Below are 20,892 nucleotides of genomic sequence, written 5' to 3' on the forward strand. Positions count from 1 at the left end.
ACCATGAATATCCAATGTGATTTACTTATACGGTACAGGTTCAAAATTATTAACATATTTATATATTTTAGAGTTACCAGCTTGAGTAGCATGAATAGAAACATATAGGAACATGTAAACTACAACTCCCAGGGTGCATTTCACAGAAGGCCTAAAATTACTGATAAAGTTTAAATTTAAATTGTTTTGATCAAATAAACAAAAAAAAGTGTGACCCCCTATGCCACAATGTTCAATGGTTCAATTCAAACTTTTTCACCTTTTCAGGATATCTTCTTCTTTCCAGTGAAAAATATAGAAATAATGGATAAAGCCACTTTGTCTCTTCGGTGCTCATTTAATCAGTTGAAGATAAAACTAGTCCGGTTGCCATATAACAAAACCTCAATGTCTTTCACTTTAGTTTCATACCAACTTGTTCAAATGTACAATTACATTTTTTTTCTTTAACTTTATACCATTCTACTATTTCTATTAATGTTATTATTAAATTATAGTTTGGATTTCTTTTTTTATACCTTGCTTTACAAATATTTAAGTACCTCTGTACTTATTCTTCATGGCAACAGTGGCTGAGGCTCATGGGTATTATAGAACTTAGACCAGCCTGCCAAAGTGACAAACAACTGGTGATTTCTCAAAAACTAAGAAAAACTGTAATGATAATACAGAGTGTGGATGGTTCTCACACTGTAAAAGATGTGACTTGAAATGCTTAGATATAGCCTACTTATAATTATTAACTACAATTGGTTAATTAGCAAATGTTAACATGCTAGAACCAGAAATTAAGATGCAGATGTGGTAGGCCTATTGCTATTAGCCTGTTAGCATTATAATTATGAATGGGTTTGCACATGGATGTTAGCATTTGTCTCAATGCATTGTGGCAGAGTTCAGCCTCACAAACCAGCTAGAATGTTCCCTTGTTTCATTTGAATATATCCAGTAATTCACAAGAGAAAAGCAAAGATTTGAAGAAAGTCTAAAAATACAATCTGGAGCAGTACAATTAAAAAAATTGTCTGACAAGAAAAATGTATCAATCCACAGATAAAACAAATACATTGTTTCTTTCTGTTGGAGAAACATTCGCTGAGAACCACAGTGTCCAGCTGAGTTAGTGGGACAGACCCTGGACAGGTCGCCTGTCACAACAGCAAAATCTACTCTAAAAACTAGTCTGAATTATTCTCTCTGCTGGTCTCTGATGCCATCTTGTGTTCAGTAAAAGGATTTTACAACCTACAAGTTCAGATCTCTTCTGTATGCTGTATTATAGAAAATAATATTCCTGCAAAATGCATGTAAATGTATTTAAGCTCCATATGATTTCAGAATACACAGCTCAGAAATTTACTAACCAGTAGGTCAGCAGTTTGATCCCAGTCTCCCCCATTCTGCAGACTGAAGTGTCCTCGGGCAAGATTATGAACCCGAAACTCCCCCTGAAGGCTGTGTTAGTGCAGTGTATGAGTGTATGTGTGCATGATAGAGAAGGTGCTGCACATACATGCATTGTATGAATGTGTGTGTGAATGGGTTAGTGACAAAATTGTACTGTAAAGAGCTTTTTGTGGTCATCAAGACCTGTGAATCACTAAATATGTTTTTGTATTTCTACCCCAGCTGCTTTCAGACTTTATTTTAGTCCTAACTCGGTTTTGTTATTTCATGTGTTGTCAACAGGAAAAATCTCAAAGCTCTATTATCTTAAAAACATTTCCTAAACACAGCCATTTTCTTCTTCATCACATTCAGTGAAAGCAAAACTGAGTGTGGATCGAGACCTGGCAGACAAAACAGAACTTACATATGATGCTCAGTTCAGTGTTTTTAGACTTTAACGTTGGCAACAACTAGGACAACAAAGTAACTGTCATTCCTAGCTCACCATAGAAAATATACCCGAACTGTTGACTAAATAAACAGAATATTCTATTTATGTCTATTTATGTCTTTCTAGGTTATTTTTTTCCTATTTATTGTTATACATGTATATCATTAAAATTGTTTACACACTATTTTGGAGATTTGGCTTATTATTTGTTTTAGAATTTATCTGTACTGAATTATTTAGTAATTGTATGAATGTGTATTTGTTTTATTTTCAATATTTGGTCGGTTGCGGTTTATTATGTTTTGAAAATACTGTCTGTTACAATAATGTGAAGTATTTCAAGATTGTATTAAGGTGTCATCACACTGAAGTAATAGATTTTTTCATTTGTATTTAAGATTTGACAGAAGATGCTGTTGAGGTCCAACTGAAGCGGCTCCTCTTGCGCATGCGCAGACGCTCCCTCTCCTCTCCCATCACCGACCGACAGTGACCTCAGAGTCTGCAGCAGCACTCACACACAACTTGGATCTACACACAAACACACAGGCACACACACAAACATACACACCCACTGCACAATAACACGAAGAGACAGCAAGCTCAAATCGTGGCAGCGGCACCTCGTAGAGGCACTTCCGGTGGCAACAGAAACTGCCACTGATTTGTTGAAGGCAGTTGCCGCGATATGAGGCAGCTGTCAGTTGCCACAGCTGTTTGGGGGCAGATGCCACTGCTGCCACCCTGTTTGAGGGCCACTACCGCTGTTTGTGACTTATTCCCTGAGATTTATACGTAGTTTATGAATGTTTATCAGCGTGTTACTGTTCTGAACACCAAGAATAATTGATCTGTATTTCTGCACTTGTTTTGTGAAACATGCTCGTTTATTTGGCTGATTTCTTTGTCATATTTGTACCGATTCTGCGTTGATGCTTCTAATGCTTTGCCTATGTTTTGTGTCATTGAAACCACACTGCTGCCAGGCTGCATTAGGGCACCGGCCGCGGCAGCTCCCACCTTTGTTTGAAGGCAGGTTTGGAGTTGCCCCCATACAGTGTGGCATCCAATCCGCCTGCCACCAAACAGTGTGGCATCAAAGGCCGCTGCCTTGACATATTCAGTGGCAGTTTCTGCTGACACCGGAAGTGCCTCTACGGGCTACCGCTGCCACGATTTGAGCTTGCCCTTAGTGGACCGCTGCCACGATTTCAGCTTGCCCTTACTGGAAACACGGACACGGGCAGAGATGGCCGCGATCTTCGGGAAGATCTTCGTGGGGGTTTACGTGGAAATAAAGCGGAGCGACGGTAAGTTGCCTCTCACGCACCGCTCTCCCTCCGGCTGATCCGGATGAGCGGAGCTAACGTCGCCGCTCGCCGCAGTGGGAGCGCTTGTGCTATCGAGCGGCTGCTGCATCATCCTCACCGCACCGAGAGGATGATGCAGGGTTTGCTGTGAAAAAAACCCCAAAAAACGAATGAATTAAGCACCACAGCCTTAAAAACCCAGATTGTGTTTTTTGCTGCCCTGCTGCTGCCGTCTGTCAGTCCCACAGACGCGCCGGCCGGCCGGGCCAGCAGCCGGGCGGGTCCGTCCACCTGTGCGGCTGCTGGTCTCTGACCCGAGCCAAACAAATGTCACCTGTCCGGCCTCTCCTCCCCTCTCCTCCCCTCTCCATCCCTCTGCACCATGGCTCCGGCAGAGGAGGAGACGCAGGCACCAAACCGCCTCTGCCTCCTCCAGCGGTGGCCTGTAGATGATGGAGGGATGGTTGCATGCATGGGGCCTCTCCCCTCTGACTGCATCTCTTCATGCCGGCACTAAACGACCCCCCCTGTATTCCAGCTCATGTTCTGCTGCAGATGTGTGATTTTATTTCATGACTGCCAGGCTCTGTTAACAGACAGTAAATGCAGCCGTTGTGTGGCACATAATGAATGACAGGGGGAAAGCATTATCACCATCCCTCACACGAGCCACACCCATTAGCATCTTCTTTTAGTCTTTAAATTGGGACTGGAGACAGGAGATTTTCTGTCACGCAAACATTAACAGAGAACACTCTGAGGGAGAGATCCCGTTTGTTCATGGCTCACTGTGTGTCATTTAATGCTCCATGCAGTTTAAAGTGTGTGTCCTATTGGTGCTGATGCTGAGCGGGCCGAGCATCTCTTTACGTCCTCTCTGTGTAACCCCTCACTGCAGGACGGATACACCAGGCGATGGTCACATCGCTGCATGAAGACAACGACAGTGTGACGGTGGAGTGGATCGAGAACGGGGACACCAAAGGGAAGGAGGTACAGCTGCCATTCATTTGCTTTATTTTGTGCAGGATTGCTTTGCTCAGGTGGTTCCTCTTATTGGTTTATTTTAGACAGTTCAAAAGTGTCACCAGAAAAAAACGGAGTTAAAGTAGCTTTATAATTGCAAATATCTCCAATGAGGTTTTACATCATAAAACTAGAAGGGCTTTCTAAGAGTCACATTGCGTATTGAGATTAGATACATAAACAATGTACACAGAATCATTATGCTCATATTAGACGCAAGCAAAAGATCCATTCTCTGATATAGTTGAAAGGAAAATTTGTAACTGTACTTAACAGCTTTTTTGATGTCTGCATTATTTCTTGAGAAATTCACAAAAATGTCAAAAAGCACCCTATCTCATAATGTTAAAGTGTAAACAAGTTCCTGGATCTGCCCCCTGATGTGGATCCGCATCAAGATTGATCGGCTTCTTTCCTGACCCATACCACACGCAACCTTCCACCAAGTTTCGTAATCCTGCTAACAAGCAAACACAGATGAAAACAGAACCTCAGACAAACACAGACCCAGCAACAACAAACCCTGTCTTCATCCACCGACATATGACACAATGGCTGCATTCAATAACAGTGGCTCATGCACTTGACAGGTTAAAAAATCATATGTATCATCAGCTCCACATTCCTCCTGCAGCTTTCCAAATACACTTCTTTTTTCTGTATTGATCATTTCAAATGTGTCTCAGAGTCTGATCCAAGGTAAACACTGGCTGTAAGGGCCAGTTTGGCTGACTGCAGAGGGGTCTACAACGTGTCAGCTTATTCTCTCAGTTAATGGGAACATTGTGATGTTTGATTTTAGTGGGTCAAGGAAAATGTCTTTCCTGTGTTTCTCATGATGTAATGTTTTCTTCCATAGGGAGAGCTGACTGTTGGATTTGTGTGTGTGTGTACACCTTTTTGCGTGAGAGAATTTCCAAGCAGTCGCTTCCCGTCGTGAAATTGAACGCGTTGCTTGTCTGTAGATATCACAGTTTTATTAGTGCTGTTCCTCCAGCAGCTGTTCTTATTCTTCACCGGTCTCATGTTTGTGCCTCAGATTGACCTGGAGAGCGTGTTCGCTCTGAATCCAGATGTTGTTCCTGATGAGGAGATACCACAGAGTCCTGAGGCTCCTGTTCCTCCCTCAAATGTTGCCAAAGCCAGCAAAGTCCCAAAGGTCTGACTCTCACTTTCAGTCCCCTTTCACACACACAAACACATTCAAAGATTATTATTCAGGATCTTTGTTAAACTTAAGATCATGTTTGAGTTCTATGAGTTAATTTTATTGCAGTTGATACAGTCATGATTATTATTTTGCTGAAACAGCTTTTATTTTGATAGTCTTACTGCTAGTTTAGCACAGTTTCTGGTTATACTGTCTGACTACTTATTACTAATCCACAGCTTCCAGCCCATTCGATTTGAGACTTCTCTGTAGCCAAGGTATAAATAGATTTCGGGCAAATAATGATCATTTTTATCCTTTCAGTTATCTGCCAGTCATTTTCTTGATCAAATGTTTTGTGCATAAATTGTTCCCCAGGGTCTAAAATGATACAACATTTCTTTTTTTACTTTTGAGAAGCTGAAACCAGTAAATATTTGGTGTTTACGCTTGAAAAGCCAGAAAAATTATGAATTGTTTGATTTCAAACTACCAATCAATCCACTTCTAGTTCCTGTATTTGACTTGACTTGACTGAAACTTCTTTGAAAGTAAATTTACAAAGTGATCGATCATTGAATTTATTGAACTATAGCTGGAGTTTCACAGGTTTCAGTTGTATCACAGGAGGCTACTGTGCAGAGAAATGTAGTCATTCTAAATTGCCTTCAATAAATGTTTTCATTCAATAGTGTGTAAGCAGGTTTTTCATACATGTGTTATCATCACCAACAAATCTAGCTGTTAGGTACTTACTATTTCACAAAGCACACTTTTACATCAGAGTTGATTAGACCTGTGCAGTGGGATCAGAAAATGATATTTATGCACACATCTCCTTTTTAGCTGTTCAACTTGCTGATTCTCTCTTATCGTGACAGGTGGACTGTTAGGACGGTTCTTTAACACAGTCTGTCATGTCCGTCTACTTCCAGCTCTGTTATGATTTTGACATTTTTGTTTTTTTATTTTCAGACCAGACGGACTACATCAATACCAAAGCCTGAGAACGCTCCACGGGAGAACAGAGGTACGTTTGATTTAATATTATGCACCAAGAAACCCACTGACCCACAATCTGAGTGTGAGCTAACTAACAAAATGCGTTGCTTTTCCTGCCTACCGAAATACATACATTAAAATACCATTAATTGTAGTAATATTTAAAATAATACTCGTAACTGTTGGTGAGACATTCATGCACAAACATAACTTTTTAAGCTTGTGCACATTTTAACTTGTGACCAGACAGCCTGAAAATGATTTACCTAAATTAAAAAAGTTACTGTATTTCATTTTATATCTATTTATACAGTTTCTGAGATTGTGGTGTCTTAATGCATGTATTTATTGAGTATGTTAAGCATGTAGTAAAAGGTTCAAGTTTAGTCATTTCCATACATATGCTCGATATAGAGAATTTAGAAAACCAAGAGAATTAGGCCGTTAATCATTTATCAAAATAGTTAGCAATTAATTTTCTGTCATTCAACTACTCTAACTACTAATTGAGTAATTGTTACAACCTTAAATGAAGCCAAAACCATCTGCAAGTAATGCTACCTCTAGGTGTAAAAGTGTGATACGTGTAGGGATTAGTGTTATAGTTATTAGTGTTGTGTGCTTTATAATTTGAGCGGACTGACCCTTTAACTTGCATAAATGAGTGATTATCCTGGACTGTGTTCTCCTCAGCTGCAGCAGTGGGAACCACCCGGGCCCGTCCCAGCCAGCAAAACCAAGCTGCAGAATCCCCTCCGCCAGCCATCGCTCCCCAGTCTGCACTGAACCAGACCCTGCTTCAGCAGCAGAACGGTAACACACCGTCTGTCTGTGTGGCTTCATGTACAACACACATCAGTGGGGCATTTCTCCGAAGTAGCTTCCTTCCAGCGTCCCCGGCTGTTGTTTTCTGGTGGAGGGCATGATGCTGAGGCCAGAGCCGGTGATGTCATGCTCCTCTCACAGCTGTGAGGCCCTCAAAGCCTCTTTCACAGCCTGTCTCTGGAGTTCCACTCATACTACAGCACTTGTTCTGCAGTTCTTCTGGGGCTATGGGAATTAGCATAAATGTAAACTACCGGGGAACTAAAATCACACATAATTCCTATGAAAGCAAGTGCAGAATCACATTGAAGGATAGGTCTAAGGTTTTTGCGACTATATGAGTAAAATAAAGTAAACACTAATAATTCATGTCTGAGTATTTGAGTAGTTTTATATATCTGTGGGAAAAAAAACCTTGAGTAAACCTACTGAAGTAAAAGTAGTGACACTACAGTGTAAAAATACTGGATTCAAAACTGTTCTTGGGTATAATATGTATTACTTTGACTTAGTCGCGCACACATCATGGTGCTGCAGCACATACTCGCCAGCTTTATTTAAAAATTAAGCTTTGTGATATGTTTTAAAAAATATACTTCGTAGGAATGAATGAGCTTGGGACCTTTAGAAAAAACTTATTTTTGTGATTATTTCGATTGGTTTGTTTCTTATGTCTCAGCACGGAAGAAATCCAACTGTGTAAAGGAAGTGGAGAAACTCCAGGAAAAACGAGAGAAGAGACGACTTCAGCAGCAAGAGCTGAGAGAGAAGAGAGCACAGGTTGGGAGCAAAGAAACACATGCACCCAGTTTTATTTAGTAAACACAGCAGTGTTCCTAATGCAGTCGGAAGTCGAGTTCACGCAACTTTCCAAGTCAGCAGATCGCTGTGTAGTGCAAACTACACGACTTGCTGTATTGTGATCGGGAGTCTTACAGTTGTTGTGACTTGTAGCCCCCGACTAATATGTTGATCCTGACACATCAAGCTTGAGAAGCGGTGAAACGCTTCAGTGGGCGTCACGGTTGTAAAGAATAGAGAGCGGCTTGGCTTGAATTATCAGTCCGAAACCAATCTGAGACCGAGAGAAATCTAACTGAGCCCGACCGAAACCTGATAAGTGTTCTATTTTTCTGTCTGAACCCTATCCAGGCCTGGTGCAGATAAAATAAGCTGCACTGAGTTACCCTGTCCCTGACACGAGGTTTCATTACACCACACATGCAGATTTTGTGAAGAGCTTGAATTAATTTAGGAAAGTATTTGTCTTTTTAATAAAGCAAAAACCAAGCCAGCGTTTTCAGGATCACAAGGTGATGTGAATCTTACTGAAATATTTAAGTACTTTATGGTTAAAAAAACGCTGATCACTTCCTGTTCTTTGTGTTGCCGTACCTTCATGTAGAAATGAAAAATGACTTGCATTTAAATAGGGGTCTTTACAACCACTCGAAGCACTTTACACAATGAGTCACATTCAACCATTCCCACTCACTTTCATATAGCGCTCCTACTCCTACAATTGCACAATGATTATACCAGTGTCTTAATAATAATAATAATAGCTTGAATTTATATAGCGCCATTCAAGAGACCCAAGGACGCTTTACATATGTCCGTGAGGACAAAAGACAAAAGTCCTGTCCTAGGACAGTCTTCAACACAGTCCACCACCTGAGTCACAGCTGCCGAGAAGCCATAGTTGTGATCCTCTGGGAATTTTGAAATATCAATAACTCACCCTCGTGCTTGAATACTTTATACGTATTAAGCATAATAGCTGTAGATATGTCTTCAGGTTTTGGGCTGGATTTGTGTCTCGGTTTTAGGCCCATGCAAAGTATCATTTAGACCCTTAAAATAAGACGGCACACATTTTCTCATATTGCAAATAAGGAATGCAGTTTTCATTTGCTTCTGAATGATCTTTCTCAGCTGTGCCTGCATGTATATGTAAAATATACAAAATGAAAAACTAGCAGGATATGTACATTTCATCTGACACCTCTGTTTTGTGTTCCGTTGCAGGAGGTGGATGTCAATCTACCAAACTATGAAATTATGTGTATGATCCGAGACTTCCGAGCCAGTCTGGACTACAGGCCTTTAACAACTAACGATCTGGTAAGTCTGGTTGGTGATTAATGCTGCCTTCACAAGGGGGCGTGGTCACCATGCTCGTGAGAAGAGTCCATCTAAACATCCAACTGCAAGTGATATTCACAACCTCGAAACTTTCCAAGTTCACGAGTTGTGTTTCCTGACATCTCCAAAAACAGCGAAAGGCTTTGAAGTTCATTGTTCTGTTGAATGTAAAGTTAATATATTGTATATTTAGATTTTTTCATTATCTACTACTAGCTTGCCAAATTGTTAGCCTCTGTAGCTTCAGCGGCTAACAACACAGACAGTAATGTTAATTTTCGTGTCCATATTCCTGTTGCCGAGCAGATAGTGTTCACACAACTAGATTAGAAGATATAACCAGAACCAGGTGTCAAGTTGTTCAGGGAAATAGTAGCTTAAACATATTTTCATTTAATAGTAAACACCAGGTAAGATACATGCACAAGGTTTCATTAGAACCAACTCCAATTTGTATTTGGCCAAAAGAGGAGTTTGACATTTAGAGGATTTCCATTTGATGAAGCCATTCAAAAAACATGGTGGGTTTGGATGTTTCACTTGGTGAAAGAGCTGAAAGTGTCAGTGATGAATATGTAGATTTTTCCAACCTCAAAGCTTTTGTATTCTTTCTTTTGTATGTTCATAAAGAATAGTGTATCTGTACTTCTTGGTGTTTCAGATCGAGGACCACAGGATATGTGTCTGTGTACGTGCACGTCCCCTCAATAAAAAAGGTAAGAATTGTCTGATACAGCTTTTTACTTTGAGGCACATGGCTATGTGTGAACACAAGTGATTGTCTTTGCAGAGATATCTGGGAAGGACTTGGATGTGATCACCATTCCTAGTAAGGACGTGGTAATGGTCCATGAGCCCAAGCAGAAAGTCGACCTGACCCGCTACCTGGAGAACCAAACTTTCCGATTCGACTACACCTTTGATGAGAATTCCACCAATGAAATGGTTTATAGGTAATGTTTTTTTTCTACTAAGTTTCAGAAAGGGAACTGAAACAGCCTTTTGTTAAAGAAAACGCTCCTCTGCTCACAGATTCACTGCTCAGCCGCTGGTCGAGACCATTTTTGAGAGGGGGATGGCGACCTGCTTTGCGTATGGACAAACTGGAAGTGGGAAAACACATGTGAGTGTTTAGATTTTAACTTTATTTTTATTTTTAGGTGCACTTGCCGTGACTCATTTTTCTCCTTTTCAGACGATGGGAGGTGACTTTTCAGGAAAGAACCAGGACTGTTCCAAAGGGATCTACGCTTTGTCCGGTTAGTTTCCCCTTTTCCTCCATCTCCACTGCTCCTTTCTGCATTTGGCTTCATAATGAAGTGTCTATTTTTTCTCTCCCTGTGCAGCCAGAGATGTTTTTCTCATGCTAAAGAAGCCAAATTACAAGAAGTTGGATCTTCAGGTCTTTGCCACATTTTTTGAGATTTACAGCGGGAAGGCAAGTGTCTTTTAACATGAGTTGTAATCAGTTCCTTCACAGTTTGTGTTGTATTAATTGGTAACACTTAACCCCCATTATTTATCATTTATGAATGGTATAAAAACATATAATAACTACTTTATGACACAATCTAATGTAGTTGTTTGCAGATATACGCACATTTTATTACATTATATACAATCTTTTAACTAATGTAACTATATATAACAATTTACCTTCTTCCAGAGTACATTACATATTATATAAATCCAATTGTGTTATGTTTTAGCATCATTTATTACCTTTTCATGTGCTAGCAGAACTCCTAGCTAGAAATCCAGTCCACCTTTTTGTTGTCTTTCACTGAACATATTGTTGTTAAAAAACAAACACTGCCCCTCAATACAATGCTACTGTTGATGAGTGCGGACAGACTGCTGCACTTATTTTGTGACTCCACTTATTTATTAATGATTAGGTTACTTAACAATAAACAATGAGCTGCACACACTGATATCAAGGTGGAAGTAGTTGATGTCCCAAGACAAGCAGGTCAGGCACTTTGATAACACAGATGTTAGCTCCTGGAATGACAGCTGTTAAAACACACCACAAAACAGGGCTGCTAGTTAGGGACCTGCTGAGCCATGAAATATGTTCAGTCAATTATATAGCAATGAGAAGTTGTTTTGTTGAGGTTCATGAGTTTTGTCCTCTCATAATAATAATGATAATACTAGTACCAAATAATAAATAATGTAAAAACAAATAAAAACACAGTCATAAAAGAATAAACAGACTTAATGTGTGACAAAAATGTAAGCATGATCACCCATAAAAATTATAAAAACTAGAATTAGTAAAATCGGGAATGCGGTACAATAAAATTATGATTTAAGCTTTAATTTAAAGGAAGGTACTGACTCAGTCTGCCGTATATCCTGGGGCAGGGTACTCTTTCAAAAGCTCTGCCCCCTTTAGTTTTCAGCCGGGAATCTGCAACCGTGATTTCAGTGACCAGGACAATGTTAGAATAAGACAGAGATATTAATAATCAGGTTACTCTCTACATCCTGATCTGAACATTATCATCAAGTCATCACAGGGACGAGTGTGTGCACACAGATACTAACTGACCAGAGATAATCATCACACGACAGAACACAAGTTGAATATAGTTGGATTCAATCATAATTGTCATATAATCATCAATCCCCTCAGAAGTACCAGTGTACATCATGTATAAAGCTTCAAAATGACCAGAAACTGCTGTATACCAGCATCAGGCTATGGATGGTTCACAAAAAGTTGACGTTAACATCAATAGACACTTAAAATAGAAAAACTATTGCTTACAGCTACTTAATAGTGTGTTATGAAATATCTATTAAATGTTAATATGCTGCTAAATAGTGTGAAATTAAGTAAAAACATATTTGAATATGAATATTGTCTCAGATTTGTCATAAGGTTAGATGGTTTCTGTCTGTTGTGCCACAGTAAATGATTTGAGTTGGAACCGTATGTGTGACTTTGTGCTTTCCTTTAAAGGTGTTTGACCTACTGAACCGCAAGGCTAAGTTACGTGTCCTGGAGGACGGGAAGCAGCAGGTGCAGGTGGTGGGTCTGCAGGAGAAGGAGGTGAAATGTATGGAGGACGTCCTCAAACTGATTGAATTGGGAAACAGCTGCAGGTAAACACAGGAATTAATGTTGTAATTATTGGTCGGGAAAACTTTGGACGGATCCTCACAAATACACTTTGTGCTGTTTCTTTCTGCGTCTCCTTCAGGACTTCTGGTCAGACCTCAGCGAACGCTCACTCCTCTCGGAGCCACGCAGTGTTTCAGATCATTCTGCGTAAACGGGGGAAGATGCATGGAAAGTTTTCCCTGATTGACTTGGCGGGGAATGAGAGAGGGGCAGACACCTCCAGCGCCGACCGCCAGACTCGCTTCGAAGGAGCCGAGATCAACAAGAGCCTTCTGGCACTTAAGGTCTCCTCCTCAGTGCTACAGATATCCTGTGCGTCAGTGTCTTTATTGCAGAGGTTGAACTGTTTTTCCATGCGGCCTGGAAAACAGTTCTGGAGTCTGCATTAAACACATTTAAAAACTGCAGTCATTCTGTCTCAAAACACACGTTATGACATAATGTCCATCCTTGACATTCAGTGACAGAATTCAGACAGACAGACAGACAGCAATTCAATTTTGTTATTATTTGTTGACCAGAATATTTCAGGGTTTATTTTCTCTCTTTTATATCTTGCACATTGCAAAAGAGACTCCGACTCATTCAACTCTAAACTGAGTAGCTGAAGTTTTTTCGGCTTCTAGATAAAGTTACAATTAAGGACCAAGCTAATTTCTCCTCACTCTTGTTGAGAGTGAAGTGCAGATGATTGAGGGCAGACTATGAGGTAAATTGTGATTTGTTAAAGTTGGGCTCTACAATTATATTTTATAATTTTTAATAGAAGCTTAGTTTTAGTAAAGTTACAAACCAACAAATTGTTCCTGCAGATAAACAGTTTATCCCACCCCCCCTGAGTCCTATGGAGAACTGTGTTTACCCCACATAAACTCCTTCTCATTTATTCTGTCCCCTGCAGACATAAGGATTTAATGGTGAGGAGTTTAAGTCAAATTGGATTTTTGCCTTTTATATTTTTTCCCACAAGAGTTGAAGTTCATTTCTTGTCAGCGCAGCCCCGACCAAGCGCCATTTCCTCAGTTCGGCAGAATTTCCATCTTCTGGTTAAATTTCTTGGCAAAAGCAAGAAAAATCCTTTGCTACATCACAGCACTACTGCTCAGGTTTAAAAGTTTTCTATACAGGACCACAGTGTCGACTTTTATCAATCTTTGTTACTCACACCTGCAAATTGTAGTGGTTTGAGTTTAGCAGTTTAATAGTTTTTAGATTGAGGTGATTTTATTTGGTTGTTAGGTTCCTTCAGATATTGTATCCTATCTGACTGCAGCACACAGAAGTTAAAAAAAATCTATCATTAAGATTAATAGTTTAATGTGCAAAATGTTAATTGGAAAAAATAGCTTCATCTTTAACTCACTTGTTACGTCCTACGAATATTTCAATTTGAGTTAGTAAGTGGTGATATTTCTACTGAGCCACTGACGATGTCTCTGTCTCTGTGCAGGAGTGTATTCGAGCTCTGGGCCTAAACAAACCCCACACTCCTTTCCGAGCCAGCAAGTTAACCCAGGTGCTGAGGGACTCCTTCATCGGAGAAAACTCCAGAACATGCATGGTAAGAAAACAGCACAGCCACATGTGTTACCCAACAGGTTTGAATAAGGCCTGATATTTGCTGATCCAATGTTTCCATGCACAGATAGCGACCATCTCTCCTGGGATGGCCTCTTGCGAAAACACCCTGAACACGCTGAGATACGCCAACAGGTAAAACACACTCTCCTGATCTGCTGTAACTGCAGCTCAGGGTCTTGAACACAACTGGCTCTATTCAAATGAATGAGTCACACGGGGTTTAAGTCTGAATGCAGCCTTAGAGCTGGGATTCGAAGGTGAAGCTGATGTTACTTGAACCAGTACCACTTCTCTTTTTTTTGGTAAAAAGCTGTGAAATGTATAAAACACTGACACAATGTCCCTGAGCAGGTCATGTGTTTGTGAGAGTCTGAAAACAGCTGTATGAGGCCACAGTCACACATGTGCAAATGTGAATATTGAGAATGTGAATATTGTTATTTAATCCGTTTGAAGATAAGAATATTAATTCATGAAACTTTGATATAAATGAAAACTAACCGATCACACATTAAAAGCTTTATTTGTTCTTTGGAAAAGATTTACATCAGTACATTTATTGTAGTAGTACATTTTTCAAGTACAGTACCTCAGTATGGTTTTGTGGTATCTGATACTCCACTACATTTTTCATCACTCTGTTATTGCTGCTTTACCTTGAGTAAAATATTTGAGTGCTTTTTTCTCCCACTGTCCTCTCCTGTCCCTCCCCTTTGCTCCTGTCCCTTCTCTTTGTTTCTCTCTCCCACCATGTATCCAGGGTTAAGGAGTTTGGTATCAGTCCCTCAGACATTCCCTTCTCCCAGGGCGGGGGTGGAGGGGGTCGCTGTGATCTCTCCCCGACTTATGAGTATAACTTATCACTTATCGTATCACTTTACGTCATCTCCCATCCTCTCTCTCTCTCCATAGTCTCTCCCTCCACATGGCATTATGACATCACCTGCACGTCTCATTCATGACCACTTTTTGTTGCACTCAGAAGTTACCTTGTCATTTTACAGTCATAGAAAGTGTAATTCAGATCAAGGATATGAGATATTCTGTATATTTAGTAAATCAAACAATGAATCCATACAGGTTATTAAGTTTATCCAAGGCCTGATAAATCTGGTTTGGCCAGGGGTCTTTCTGTGTGGAGATTGCACGTTCTCGTGTTTGCGTGGGTTTTCTCTGGATTCCTCCCACATGCAGATTGGGGTGAGGTTCACTGGAGACTCTAAATTGAGAGTAGGTGTGAATGTGAGTGTGAATAGTTGTTTGTCTATTTATGGACTGTATGCTGTCGACCTGTCCAGGGTGTACCCTCGACGGCCGGCTGGCTGAATGGATGGATGGTATATATCTCGTTCCAGTGAGACACAGTGTTGCTCTCTGTGACATGTTCCTTCATCACCATGAACCCACACACACACTGTAGTTTATTATGACTCAGTTTTAAAGAGGAAAGTATGTGTATTTGTGACTTGTTTTTAAAGATTTACATCCTCAGTAGGAACCAGTTGGTTTGAACCTGAGAGCCACAGACATGGTAGAGAAATGTGTAGACATGATATGTGTTGACAATAAGTGAAATATATAATATGTATTCAATGTATACAACATCCCCAGCCTTATAACTTGACTGCAGGCAATAATAATAATTTGTGAGTACCTTCCATTTACACCCAGCACTAAAATACGATCTGTGTGTGGATACATTATCTGGTGGATCGGATGACGTTATCCAGACGATATGTCCAGATACAGATCTCGTGTCAGTACCATGTGCAGAGTCAGAGACGGCTGTTTTGACATTCATCTGCTAAAGGATGATGATTCTCTGCGGGTTTCTCATCAGGAGCCACAACGTTCAAATTTCATATCATGATTAGATCCATTTTTAAAGATAAAATATTGATGAACACGGCTTCGATTAGTTTTTAAATGAAAAATAATGAATCACACATGGATAGCGTTTATTGTTTTTCGGAAAGTGACTCAGAATCACCCAGTAACCAAGTACATTTACTCAATCGACATCATGTCTGTTGTTATTGAGCCAAAATAGAAGTCGCTGCAATTTTGGAATCATTTTCGGATAAGTTTACTTTTGATAAAGTGGGCCTGACTGAACTAATAGAAAGAGTTCTGGGTTTTTATGTGTCATTTCATTGTTTGGAGGGGATCTTTAATGATGGTAACCTGCAGGCCACTAATCTCCTGAGTGGGACGACATAAATACTGTACTTCATTATTTCATAATATCCATAATCCCAGTGTTAGAAGAGGTAACTTCTGCTTTTCCTCCCATTTTTTTGTTAATTTTGCACCACCATTCATTTTCACAGCTTAGATTTCCCTGAATGTCTGCATGGAGTCTGTAACATTTATCAGTTCCTTCATCGCCACACTCATGCTCCATATGTCCCCCTGTTATATTACAGTATTTGCTTCTTCTCCTGGCATGCTGAGCATTTCCACCATTCATTAGTCTGTGTTTAGTCGCATGCAGCTCCAGCTCCATTAGCTCATCCGGCACTTCAGCAGCAGTCAGTGTTTCTGGATTAACCGGCTGCGATGGTGTGTTGTCAGGGTGAAGGAGCTCATGGTGGACCCCGCAGCAGCGAATGGGGGCCGCCAGGGAGGACTCGTCAACCAGCTGGAGGTGATGGAGGCTCAGTGGGGAGTCGGCAGCTCTCCACAGAGAGACGACTTGAAGCTGCTCTGCGAACAGAACGTAAGACAAACACAGATTCATTCAGGTGGATGGAGGCTTAAGTTCGCCTTAAAACAATACTCACATTTATACATTCAACACTAAACCATAAGCAATGTTTTTCTCTGCTGTCACATTCTTACTAAGTATGGGTTCATTTAAACTCACTGCAATATAAAGTCCTGCACCTCTGTGGAAACATACAATCATGTCAAGAAGTAGACACTGTTGGTATGACAGCTTCTCAGTTATGTAAAATCAAGTTTTTGCAGAATCATGTTTGTGTCCAAACAGTTTATTTTTGGTGATAATGGTGTGATTTTGTTTTTTGCCTTTCGACTGCAGGTTTTGTACTTCAGAGGGTTAAAGAGGTTTTATGAGCAGCCCTATGAGAGATAATTAATACTTGGTCTCACACAGACCAGTATACTCTCTCACAAACACTACTATCCTCTCTTACATGTACCATCATACTCTCTCACATGAACCAACATATAACATCATACTCTCTCACATGTAGTATGCATTCAGTTATTGAAGCTAGTGGAACAGAGGCTAGACGGAGTACGAGGTCATGACTTCAACTCTCTGTGTGATGATTTCATAAAGAGCCTCCAGTGTAAGTGATGGGGACAAAATCTCCCGACCTTGTTCAGCACAAAACATATTTTCCAAAGTTAGGCTGACACTAATACATGACCTGTCCTAGTCCTAGTTTAGATAACTAGGTTGAGACAGTAGACAGTGCTGTATCTCTCTCGCTAGTTTAATTAGGCTGTAGAAAACGATTGAAATGCTGCTGCTGCTGCTACAGAAGCTAAGAAGAAACAAAAGCTGAAATGAACTTGAATTGATTAATAGTGTTTAACTGGGAAGTGCTGGTTATTCATCATACTAATGTCATTAAAAGTCAATTAAAAGTCTGAATTTATCCAATTAAGTGAGTCTCATCTTCCAGTGCTCTGTGTAAGTTCCCACAGAGAGGAACATCAATACATCCACAAAGTGCTGCCCCTCAGGTCCCAGTGTCACTGGACCAAAACAGACTCGGTTGTGTTTTGTTTTTCTCTTTGCAGGAGGAAGAGGTTTCCCCGCAGCTCTTCTCCTTCCATGAAGCCGTGTCTCAGCTGGTGGAGATGGAGGAGCAGGTTCTGGAGGACCACAGGGCTGTGTTCCAGGTACTGTAAAGTCTCCACAAAGTCAAACAACAGTCACTGAATATCCGACAAGATTCTGACCCGACATGACCGATCCACATTAAGTCAAGTTTCAGGAGAGACCTGATATTTCTTTTCTGAAGAAACCGTCACAGCCTGATTTTCTTTACTGTATGAATGATCTTAAACAATTGCTGCCTGTGAATCCTTAATATAGCTCTTCTGACCCTTAATTATTCACAATTCTTTCCAAACGTGCTTTCCAACTAATATTAGTGCTCACAGTTCAGTGAAGGTAGATGTTTGTTTTCATTCCCTCTTTATCAGTCCGATGTCTTCAGTTATAAAGTGTTTACCTCCACAGGAGTCCATCCGCTGGCTGGAGGACGAGAAGATGCTTTTGGAAATGACAGAGGAGGTGGACTACGACGTCGAGTCATATGCAACTCAACTAGAACAAATCCTGGACCAGAAGATCGACATTCTCACTGAGCTCAGAGGTAAAGTCATTTGCCTTCATCTGAGCTTGGATGTTCTTCACAGCTGTTATCTTCAACAGGTTTGACAAGGCACAAAGTGAACACTCAGATCAGTGTAAAGGCTGCGAAAGCTCAAGGTTAAAGCCTTGTTTCCATGAAGTTTTGTTTCATGTCTGTAATTCAGTCTCATTTACGGACTCAGCTCCCTTGTGTTCATTGTGAAATGAATTTCTTTACAGCTGGCTACAGACGCCACTGCAGGCTTTGGAGAAGGGCATATTAAAAAAAAGATTTTTATGGAATATGTGCCTGGAGTAATATCGCAATAAAAACTTTGTTTTAGGATTGCTGGTTGAAGCACACTGTTTGTCAATTATTCTATTATCAATATATTTAATGATATATACATAAATAAATGAATATATTTTTATGTAATAACTGAACTCACACGTTTATTCAACTTCAGTTTACTCTTTTTTTTAAAGAACATGGAAATTCACCATGGGCTAAACTGGCTGAACAAGTTTATATTTAATAGTAGAAATACACAATGTCAAACAATTTAATTGAGCCGCTTAGGTAATTAGTTTTTATGCCAATTTCTTGTGGCACTAAGTTCATATGGTCTGTCCGAAGGGGGGGAGTTTAGCAACACATCTGAGATGATGGAGGTTGCCATAGGAACAAATGCTCTTCCCGTTGACTTTCATACAGACACAGAGCTATGTGGAAATGAGGCGTTAACATGCAGAGATATATTGGGAAATTTGGGAAATATGCGATTACCACCGTCTAAGATCACTTGCAATTAATATGTGATCTCAATCTGTGTCTCTTATACATACAAAAAGATCAAACCAGTTCAATAAGCACATTCAACCACAATTGAAATTAAAACTACAGGTTGCTTTAAAAATAAACCTAAAAAAAACACTACAATTGTAGAAGTGCACATGATCAAAACTTATTTTCGTCCATATTCAAAAAACTCTCAATGTCAGTGGCTGTTGCTCTTTCTCAATTATTTTATACGTATTTCAGAATCCTGTGTTTTTGATACAGCAGCAGCTCTTCTGGTTCAGGAAGCTGGGGATCAAGAGAAAAACCCAATCAACACATTGATAGATTCTCAATCTCTACATAAAAACCACTCAATCGTTCGGACAAGCAGCCCAATCAAATGAATCACCACATGTGACTGCAGAGGGCGCTGTTGCTTAGTAAAAGTAGTTTTGCTTTAGCAAAAAAAAGGCCCTTGAACGGCACAAGTCACAAGTTGTGATATCTGATATCTTTAGTCATTGACGCATGTTGTGTGATGTTCTCTTTTCTTTCAGATAAAGTCAAGTCTTTCCGTTGTGCACTCTCGGAAGAGGAGCAAGCTAGCAAACAAATAACCCCGAAGAGACCTCGTGCACTATAGACGCACATAAAACACACAATATTCCACTGTAATGATGACTTGACCTGAGACGGGGGAGGCCTTGTCTCTAAGATGCTCAGCTGTTATTTTATGACTTACTGTCTCTGTGTGTTTGGTTCCTCCTTCCACCTCTTTGCTGTACAGACTGCCACCGCTTCCCATCATCCATCCGTCCATCTGTAAAACCAAACCGTCTCTGCTCTCCACCCTCCTGTGAAGTGTATTCACCACCTTTCTGTCATGTGCGATAAGGCACACGTGTTTCGTGCAAACGAAAAAAAAGATGAACAACTATTTGTTTTAAATGAATTTTTATAGATTTAATCATATCTTATCTTCACCGTGGCCAATTTTATAAACAGCTGTTGCCATTTTGTGCAATATATGGAGGATCCTCCTCCTGTTCCCTGTGTTTCAGTTCAGGGGTGAACAGCACATGTTGTGTTTGTGTGTACAGTAAAATGAGCCACTATGTGTTTGTGTTGATACTGTATAGGTTTGACTGAGCCAAAAAAACACAAAACTGCCCTTACATTACATCAATCGACCTAATGAGGGCGCTATGTCAGTGTTCCAGACGGCATTTGCAACATTAAAGAAATAATACTTCTTGTTGTTGCACTTGTTTTTATTTACCCTGGAAAAAATGTAATTTAAAAAAGTTTAAACTCTGTAGAAACTCTCAATAGAAACTGTGAGCTGTGTGCCGCTGACAGACTCAGTGTAACACTTCAGTTTTGCATTTATTTGTGGTATATAAATATGTAATAAATGGTTTATAAAACTATATGATTGATGTAGGGGCATCTTAAATCTTTACTGATGTACAGTACATGTCAGAAATTATAACTTCTCCAATGAACATGCAGTGTTTTTTTATGATCATGATCATTTATCACATGTTAATACAGCAGCTTCTATTCATGGGAGTTAAATACATTAATGAACATTTTGATTTGCTTACAACTGTGTGTTTTTAAAAGTTCTGACCTGCAAAGTAAAGTGTTCCTACACTTTTTTCCTGATATTTACAGATAGTCGATGTTGAGAGTTTGCGCATTCACTTTGTGAATGAATGAATTCAGTATTTCTGTAAACTTGTGGGTCCATCACTTGTGAGTTG

At 40.0% G+C, this 20,892-nt stretch overlaps 1 protein-coding gene across 2 annotated transcripts; it reads left to right on the plus strand.

Moving 5' to 3' along the window:
- Window positions 1-2,981: 2,981 nt before the first annotated feature.
- On the plus strand, window positions 2,982-20,378 carry LOC118098130 (kinesin-like protein KIF2A). 2 transcript variants are annotated; one of them, XM_035141619.2, is made up of 21 exons: window positions 2,982-3,150; window positions 4,049-4,143; window positions 5,216-5,335; window positions 6,302-6,356; window positions 7,022-7,141; window positions 7,833-7,933; window positions 9,182-9,277; window positions 9,960-10,014; window positions 10,089-10,251; window positions 10,331-10,421; window positions 10,494-10,557; window positions 10,645-10,736; window positions 12,270-12,412; window positions 12,511-12,715; window positions 13,882-13,992; window positions 14,077-14,144; window positions 14,773-14,862; window positions 16,587-16,731; window positions 17,787-17,888; window positions 18,232-18,367; window positions 19,684-20,378. In XM_035141619.2, exons 1-21 carry the CDS (start codon window positions 3,090-3,092, stop codon window positions 19,767-19,769), a joined length of 2,199 nt encoding a protein of 732 aa, XP_034997510.2. In that variant the 5' UTR covers window positions 2,982-3,089; the 3' UTR covers window positions 19,770-20,378. The 2 variants fall into 2 exon arrangements, with proteins under 2 accessions (XP_034997510.2, XP_034997511.2); XM_035141620.2 differs by lacking the exon at window positions 14,773-14,862.
- The last annotated feature ends 514 nt before the right edge of the window (window positions 20,379-20,892 follow it).

This window comes from Hippoglossus stenolepis, chromosome 18 (genome assembly GCF_022539355.2).
Source record: "Hippoglossus stenolepis isolate QCI-W04-F060 chromosome 18, HSTE1.2, whole genome shotgun sequence".
Taxonomy (NCBI): domain Eukaryota; kingdom Metazoa; phylum Chordata; class Actinopteri; order Pleuronectiformes; family Pleuronectidae; genus Hippoglossus; species Hippoglossus stenolepis.

Coding starts and splice junctions, on each gene's coding strand:
- LOC118098130 (XM_035141619.2), top strand. CDS start 3,090: ATGGCCGCGATCTTCGGGAAGATCTTCGTGGGGGTTTACGTGGAAATA. Junction 5,336..6,301: donor AAGCCAGCAAAGTCCCAAAG/GTCTGACTCTCA, acceptor TTTTATTTTCAG/ACCAGACGGACTACATCAAT. Junction 6,357..7,021: donor CGCTCCACGGGAGAACAGAG/GTACGTTTGATT, acceptor TGTTCTCCTCAG/CTGCAGCAGTGGGAACCACC.